General features: G+C 36.4%; 1 protein-coding gene across 2 annotated transcripts in view; it reads left to right on the forward strand.

The window, feature by feature from the left end:
- The window catches only part of Diaph2 (diaphanous related formin 2), a 752,478-nt gene extending 743,859 nt beyond the window's left edge, over nucleotides 1-8,619 (forward strand). For both annotated transcript variants that reach the window (XM_059251575.1, XM_059251574.1), the window contains one exon: nucleotides 8,434-8,619. In XM_059251575.1, coding sequence (XP_059107558.1) covers nucleotides 8,434-8,498 — 65 coding nt within the window. In that variant the 3' untranslated portion in view covers nucleotides 8,499-8,619. The remainder of the gene's footprint in view (nucleotides 1-8,433) is intronic.
- The last annotated feature ends 254 nt before the right edge of the window (nucleotides 8,620-8,873 follow it).

Genomic DNA, 8,873 nt, shown 5'->3' on the forward strand with positions numbered 1-8,873 from the left:
TCTTTTAAGCCCTAATGAGGGCAAAATTCTGCCTGACCTCTAACTCCTGCATTGAAAAGATATGATTTTTCTCTACTTGGAGCCTGAACTGCATTTAAAATGAAGTAGATGCTACAAGAAACAATTAATTTAATGTTATTGCTCCTGGTACATTTATCCTTCCCACCCTAGTAATATATAAGGTTACCTGTTATGTACCAGGTGAATAGTTTATACAGTAATAATTTGTAGTTAGATGGAAGGACAGAAAAAAATCTTTCCTTGTATTCATGGCAAAAATATATGCCCTCTATGTAAGCAGCATAGATGAAGGTGAATTCAAGGATCAGTGCCTGATTCATTGCTAGTGACTTTATTAACAGTTTTTAAGAAATTGCTGCATATAAGCCACTATGATGTACACCCTGAACAGCTCTGTTGCAGTTTTCATGATGTCCAGTATCCTACTTACTCTCCAGCATGAGTTTCACTTACAGAATTTCCTCTAAAACTTTTTCTAGTATGTTCTAATATTCTTACTTTGTTTGCTTTTTTCTGTATTTTCTAGATATGCAGATGTTCCCACTAGACCCTCATCCTCACAGAGATAAAAATTTGACTTAGTTCCTATTTGCATTCTCTAGTAAAGAAGTGAATATAATGCTTGACTAATGTACAAAGCCAAAGAACTTAAAAAAAATCTGTTCAGTAGCTGTGACATTGAATCCAAAGATAATCAATAACAAGGTCAGTGGCAGTTAAAATACTGAATAGTATGCTGATTTTCTTTTATCTGCACCACATTTTTCTAAGATCTTTTGAAATACCCAAGTTATCAATTATGTAAATGGTAGACATTTTAAAATACCAGCAAGTTGAATATACATGTTATAAAGCACCATGTTTATGAAAGATGAAAGTAAATATCGCATAGATTCTACATTTGTAGCTTAATATAGATTAAGTTTTTAATACTTTAAAATAATTTTATTGTACCATGTGATTTTACCTTTATCTTGCATTTCTATCTTCCCAAAGTTACTATAATTGAGTTTGTTTGATAATGTACCCATATTGCTACAAGACTTGGTAGTTTGCAAAATATGAAGTTCATAATAAAGATAGAGAGTAGAGTTACTACCTGGCAGGGAGGATAAGAAGAAAGTGAAATATAGAAAGGTGATTTAATCTCAGTACTGCAGTTTTATAAAATATAATTTGTTTTTCCCCTAGCACAGCAGAGTTTCATGCTGATAACAAGCTCCTGAATTAATAAATCCATTGCAACTATTGAGACTTTTCCCTTAATAACGTAACGAATGCTGAGCATTAAGAAAAGGGAAGACATTCTTTGTACAGATGTTACCTCTAGCAGATCTATATCCCTAAACATAGAAAAACTACCAACATCATACCCTCAGCAATATCAATGTGAAAATAATTTGTGCATCTCAATTAGAATACTATATTTTCCACACAAAAGCATGCTGTTTCTCAGAACGCATTTGCTTATTTTCCAATTGGAAAGGCATTTAGGGGTCTATTTTGTTATCATTACATGCGCTTAACTCCAATTATAGTTAATGGGAGTTGTGTGTCTATAGTCACAGTAGCCTCTGAACTATTTTAACATTATTGCTTTCCATTACCATCATCGTTAAAATAACTTTCCACTCTTCTGCCAACCTGAACTACCACAGTAATCTAGGTTTGTGTTTTCTTTGCATGAAGTGAAGAATATGGATTGTACAATGTGGCCTGTTTCTAGCTTCAAAAATACTGTAATATCTTTGACATTAGAGTAGATAGGGCTAGAGCTCTTTAATTGTTGAGCAGAGAGGTAATTGATTGGATCCTGCAAATGCATTTTTGCATAGCGTCCTATGTAGACAATTCCACTGGAATAAAGTAGGTCGATATAGTGTGATAACTGATAACTGGTAGATGCCCAAAATTTGAAACATAGTACAAAATGTGAGAACATGAGATTCACAAACTGGAAGCACTAGACTTCATCAATAGGTAACAGAAGTGTACATTTAGTTGCAGTTACCCAAACTTTTGACAGGGGTAAAACAACAAGACTTCCTTCTAGGTCTAATTGATGATGCTCTTTTCGAGATTTCTGGACTCTGCTCTATTTCCCAAAGAAAAGTGGCCAAGCTGTCAGAAAAACTTACCAAAAGACAGTGGGGGGAAAAGGCCTTGTTCAGTTTTCAAGAAAATGAGAAGACTGGGAATTCCCTAAAAGTGGTTGGGGATGTTTCATATGTCGATGGTAAAGCACTTACCTAGCACACATGAGGCTCTGTGTTCCATCCCCAAACTATACACAGATACACATAACACAGACACACACATGGACATCAGTACACTCGCAGTTGCATACTTAGTTATCACTAGGATAAAAATAGGATCCATTGGTTTTGTTTATTGAGTTGTTATTTTTGAGATGCTTTATTATTATAACATAATGTCTACTGCTAATCTGTGCCTCAGAAGTATTTTTGTGTATATGGTTTAAGGAATTAAACTCAGAGCCTTTCATGTGCTAGCCAAAGTGTTCTATCACTGAGCCACACCACCAGTCAAAGTGTATGTTTTAAACGAAAATATAAATGATGGAGGCTTAGCTCCAACACGCACTAAAATATATCACAAAGCTCACATCCATAATCTTAGCATTGAGGAGACAGAGGCCAGGGGATTATAATTCTAGGCCAACTTGGACTATAAAGGAAGAACATGTCTGCCAAATAATTATTACAATAACAATAATAATAAAGAAAGAGAAATGATTTTGATGCTCAAATAATGAAATGAGAAGGCATTTGTATGAAAATTCAGAATAATACTAATGCCAAAATAATAGAAACTCCAGTAATTTTTAAATATGTGATAAAAGGGATATAATAAATCTGTATAGTAATTGATTATTCACCAAGTTGTGATGGACCAACCTACGTCCTTTGCAAAGAAAAAATAAAACAAGAAACAAAGTAGTGTGGAAGTTTATCTGACATTATGAAACAAAATAAGTTGAGGATAATTTTAATAGTTAAATATGAATGAATTAAACTTTAAAGACCATGAAGAGTCATGACTTGATGACTTGATCAAATGTCTGGGTATTAAAGACATGGCTGTTAGACAAATGTCTATTAGAGAAAGTTGAGAATAAAAGAACATATCAAAATAAAAATGTTGATAGATTTAGTTATGTAAAAATAGTAAAAAAAAAAAAAAGAAAGAAAAGAAAAGAAAGAAGGAAAGAAAGAAACCATACAGTCCTAGAAATCCACAACACAAAATAGGCAAACAACAAACTAAGGAAAATATTTCTAATATATATTTCAATCAGTTGCTATCTTAAGTATGTCATGTGCAAAATCAAACAACACAGCAAACAGTCACAGGACAAGGCCAGCATGCAAAGGAAAAATAAATGGAAGGTAATATATGGGAAGTTCCACCTCACTAATATTTGAAAAAATGCAAAAGGAATGAATCGTATGTCATTTTTCACTTTTTATATTAGCACATTTTAAAAGATTTTTACCCAAAGAGATAAGACGAGCAAATTCATGTACTGCCAATTGGATTTAAATTAATGTCACTATTCTCTAATACCATTTGGGGTTACTTCTGCATACCTTAGTAATGCCTCTTCTATACTTGGCATACATATGTATGTAACTGTAAGAATGGCCATCTCTCCACTGTTTCTACACTGTTATAGTAGCAAAATATTGGGATCAGCTTAAATATCCTTCAGAAGAGAAATGACTAGTAAATTATGATGTATTTGTATAATATAAAATGAATATATGGCCATTAAAATCATGTTTTCAGTACAGACATTTAATAACAGAATATTTCTAAAATTTAATAAAAGAAAAGGGTAGAATACCATATTGCACATCTAGTTTGAGCTCAAGATTTTTTTAAGACATTATTTTTTAGAGCACAGCAGAGGCATATTACACTGTGAGAGGAAGCAGTAGTGGACATGGCCTTTTTATCATATTTCAGTCTCAACTTGACCATCTCCTATAGTATACAAGATACAGCCCTGGGCATACACTTTATATGTTATTGACAACAGACCACCAGGTTGCGTACTGCAGAACTGAGACTTATAGTCTGATTTATGTCCTCTTAGTTGTAGGCTATGTCTAATCTGTCTTTAGTCTTTGGTAATTTTACTTGACATTTACAGTAACAACAAAATTATTGATGTAGGTTTAGGTATAAGTCTAAAACATAATGACATTTGTGTATTTCCTAAAATATGTGTTGTTTAAATAGTCACTAAATAAATGATTGTATTAGTGGATTCTAGAACAGTAAGTACCACAGTGTGTTTAATCCATGTACTACAGTACTCAAAAAGGTTTAGAGGTGAATGCCACATGTACTTTTGCTTAGAGAAGGCATGGAGCTTCTTGCTTTTAGAACAACAAGGACAGCTTTGACATTTGTTTGAATTGAGTAGCCTGATAGAAGGCACAGAACCATATTAAAGCCAAGACATGGGCTTAAGTTCTCCTTTGGTGAAAGATTTGGAAGATTTCCTGAAGGCCACCTGCCTCCACAGCATGCATCTTTGTAAAGGTATACCCTTCTCTTCAACACCACTCTTTAAAGATCTCAGTCTCCATAGTAGCATCAGAATCTCCTCACCTACACAAAGAATTTATTTCAAAAACTTGTCTCTCATGAATAAGAAGAATAAGCTTGGGTTTGCTTACCAAATTCTGGTAGACTTGGAAATGAACTTGATTCTGAGTAGGTCTTTTATTTAAAATTAAGAATTTTTTTTATTCATTTTACATACCAATCACAGATCACCCTCTTCCCTCCTCCCACCCCTCCAGCCTTCCCCCACCCACCCACCCCTGATTCCCTCCTACAGGAAGGTAAGACCTCCCATGGGGAGTCAGCAAAGCCTGGTCCATTTGGTAGAGGCAGGTCAAAGTCCCTTCCCCTTGCCTCAAGGCTGTGTAAGGTATCCCATCATAGGTAGTGGGCTCCAAAAAGCCAGCTCATGAACCAGGTATGGATCCTGATCCTACTTCCAGCAGAGGGGGGGGCATTCTCAACTATGTTCATAGCAGCATTATTCATAATAGCCAGAACCTGAAAATGCCACTCAACCAAAGAATGGATAAAGAAAATGTACATATACACAATGGAGTACTACTCAGCAGTAAAACAAACAAACAAACAACAACAACAAAATAACATCATGAAATTTGCAGGCAAATGGATGGAACTAGAAAATACCATCCTGAGTGAGGTAACCCAGACTCAGAAGGACAAACATGGTATGTACCCACTCATAAGTGGATACTAGAAGTAAAGCAAAGGATAACCATACTACAACCCACAGCTCCAGAGAAGCTAGCTAACAAGAAGGACCCAAAGAGGGGCACATGGATCGACCTGGGAAGAGGAAATAGATGAGATCTCAATGAGTAAACTGGGAATGAGGGGGGCCAATGGAGGGTAGGGGATGGGGGATGAGAACATAAGGGAATGGATGGTCGAGCTGGAACATGGATGGAGTGGGAGAACAATGAAAGAGAAATCATGATAGAGGGAGACATCATGGGGATAGGGAGAAACCGGGTGATAGGGAAGTTCCCAGGAATCCACAAGGATGACCCCAGCTTAGACTGAGTAGGTCTTAACAAGCCCTCAAATCATATAGCACACTACCTATTTTCTCCACCTGTTTCCAAAAAGAACTGCCATCAATTTCATAATTACCCCAATTACTCTGTTACCTCTGACAGTAATAATATCTAACAGTTGTTCTTTTCTTATAAATGTGATGCTGACTTATGAGGTTCATTAGTATTAAATACCATAAATACAGAAGTTATGTTTCAAATAATCCATTCAGTGATACTTCAATCTCTTATTCAAAGATGAAGTCACTGTTGAGCATGAAAAATTGTCATCCTTAGATTATTAGCCATTATAATGTGGAGACAGATGGAAAATCTATGTATGCATATGAAAATACAGAAGTGTGTGTGTGTGTGTGTGAGAGAGAGAGAGAGAGAGAGAGAGAGTGTGTGTGTGTGTGTGTGTGTGTGTGTGTGCTTTATAAGATCCATTTAATTCCACTTATGGCTTGATCTATAGAACTTTATGGTACAAATATATGTTTTATGACAAAATTAGTTTTAACATAAATATAAAGAACTGGAAATTAATTTTTAAAAATTCAGGTCAGCAATTGTTGCCATTGTTTTTAATGTTTTTTTTTCTTCATAAACAAGATTGTAGGTTGACATTTCAAAAATATAAGTTGTGACCTTTACAGAATTGCTTCTTCATGTAATTATCTTATTAAGTTGGGAACCTGTTAGGCTCCTAAAGGGGAGAGATCAAAGGGATAAAAAAGGAAAAATCTAAGATAGTTCTCTTTCCTATCTGCTATAAAGCCAGGTTTGGTCCTGAACCAATGCTTATGCCACTTCCCAAAAGCTTTAGTGTCCTTTAATCAGTTTGCTTTGTCTCAAAAGCATTTTCTCACACCAAATGCCCCCAGTAAATTGCAAGTTGGTGTGAACCCTCACATCCTATCCTATCATTTAACTGTGAGGCTGGACTTTTGGAGGTGATCCACTAGGTATGGTTGTTATGGGGTGCCAGAGGCATTCCTGGAGGGAAGCATGAATACCTGTTGACTTCAGCTTGTAGGATCCCCAATGCACCAGCTTCTTCCACAGAGCTGGCACAACCCTGTGGGAATGCTACCATCATTCTTGTTTCTGAGAGCAACCCTGAAGTTTTAATGTTCACAATGCAACGGGAACCATTTGATTGTAGCTGAAGTTTTAAGTGTCTTCTAAGAAGTCCCAAACTAATCTGTATGCAAACCTGTGCCATCTAAGTAATAAGCCCTTTCTCCAGAAATGTTATCTTCACATTTTTAGCTGAATTGTGATCCATATCACAAATTAAATAATGGATTTTTTAATGGTATCTTCAAAAGGATACCCAAATAATCCATCACTCAGATGTATCTCCAAGTACAGAAAGCCTCTTGCTTTCTCACCTTTCTGCAATATGATTGCATTCTGAAGCATTGAGTATGCTTTAAGCTTCTGACTAGTTTGCTCAGTGCACTCACAAGGTGGTGATAATGAGGCCAAGGTCATGGGTGCAAGAAAGTTTTGCTGTGTATTGACCACAGACTACCGGGAATCAGTCAAGAGATGATAGCACAACCCAGAAAGGCATCATGACAAAACCTCAGCACTTCTCAGTCCAGCCTCCCCATGGAGAGACAGGATATGCTAGTGGGCCATCATCATCTTAGGGAGGAAATGAATAGCAGCTTGGGAGGCTCCAACATCTACTTCTGAACAAAGCAGGCCTGACATTTAGGCATTAACTTTGCATTATAATCTCCCATCATACCATTGATTTGCTGTGTAACCTTCATCACTAAAACAGAGATAATAGGATGGAATGAAATGGGCTTACCTCCCGGGGATGTTGTGTGAATTAGCAAATTAACTAGTGTAAAGTGTTAGCATTTATGTAAGTGCTGGTGGTTGTCATTATTTCTAGGGACTGAGTCTCATTCTAAATAGAGAATCTAAGTATATTATGCTTTTGCCAGGAAGAGATTTTCACCCACATCAATTGCATTTAAGCTGAGCATAAAACAGAGGTGATAATAATATAGTAGTGATCATCACAATGCAGAGCTGTAAGCCTTTTCCCTATTAAAGCTAAAACTATTTTCAGCAACTTTCAATGCTTTTAAACTTTGCTTTCCAAGCTTTGTGCCAACAGTCATCTTTACAGTGATTATTCTTCCTGTGATGGGTAGGGGGAATGGGACCAAGAATAGTTCCCATTCATTATTCATTCCCATAATGACTATATAATGTATTGAATTTGTTTACATCATACAATCAGGCAAACTCAGTAGCTGCTTTGATTGCCATATATTGCAATCATTGTTAAAAATAAAAAAAAAACCTCTTTCCCCCCCACTCTGCAAACACTGATGTCCTTTAGAGGTAGCCAGCATGCAAATAGAAAACTCATGGGGGATTAAAGAGGTTTTTTTTTAAAAAAAAAAAAAACCACTGTACATAGATCTTTTCAATTTAACATCTTTACCAGGGAATTTTGTTGTCACCTGCTTATTTCCAAGGGGGTCTGTGCTTGGGAGAATTCTTCCATTTCTTTTATCACTCTGCCTCTGCTTACCAAGAAAAATCATTTCTTGCTGATTGCAGAACTCTTGAACTCAGCCGAGCAGCTGCAGTGTAAACGCCTCAGATCCGGGCTCTTTGCAGCTTATTTCCATATTCATTTGAAGTGATTTTTCAAGACTGTTTGAAAACCTCTCTCGACCTGACACTGTGCAATAGTCAGGATCTAAAGCTCACCGTGTGTTCCCTTCTTCTCTTTGTCCTACAGATAACAGACAGGCCCCTCTGGAAAGATCACGCTCTCGCCACAATGGAGCCATGTCATCCAAGTGATTCCTGATGCCAGAGAGAGTGGAGACATTTAAGAAAACAAAATCATCCATCTTGAGAAGAACAAAATATACACTCAAGGGTTTGAGTGGAAATAAATGCATTTCCACAAAGGTCAAGCTGAGCTGGGTGAAGTAATGTGTGTTTGTAGGAGTACTGCAAGTACGCTAATCCGAACCCAGCTGTTGTGATTAGAAAACACTTGTTCCTCTGTAGTGTAAAGACGCACATTACTTGTCATTGTGTGTATATATGGTGACCTGACTGTGAAAATGAAAGTATTAAAAAAAAAAATAGAAGAATCCTAAGGCTTCTACAAACATTCCAGTCTGTCAAAGAATTTAAAACTGAAATTTCTAGGTCACACCTACCCACCCC

The sequence above is a fragment of the Peromyscus eremicus genome, chromosome X (genome assembly GCF_949786415.1).
Source record: "Peromyscus eremicus chromosome X, PerEre_H2_v1, whole genome shotgun sequence".
Lineage (NCBI taxonomy): Eukaryota > Metazoa > Chordata > Mammalia > Rodentia > Cricetidae > Peromyscus > Peromyscus eremicus.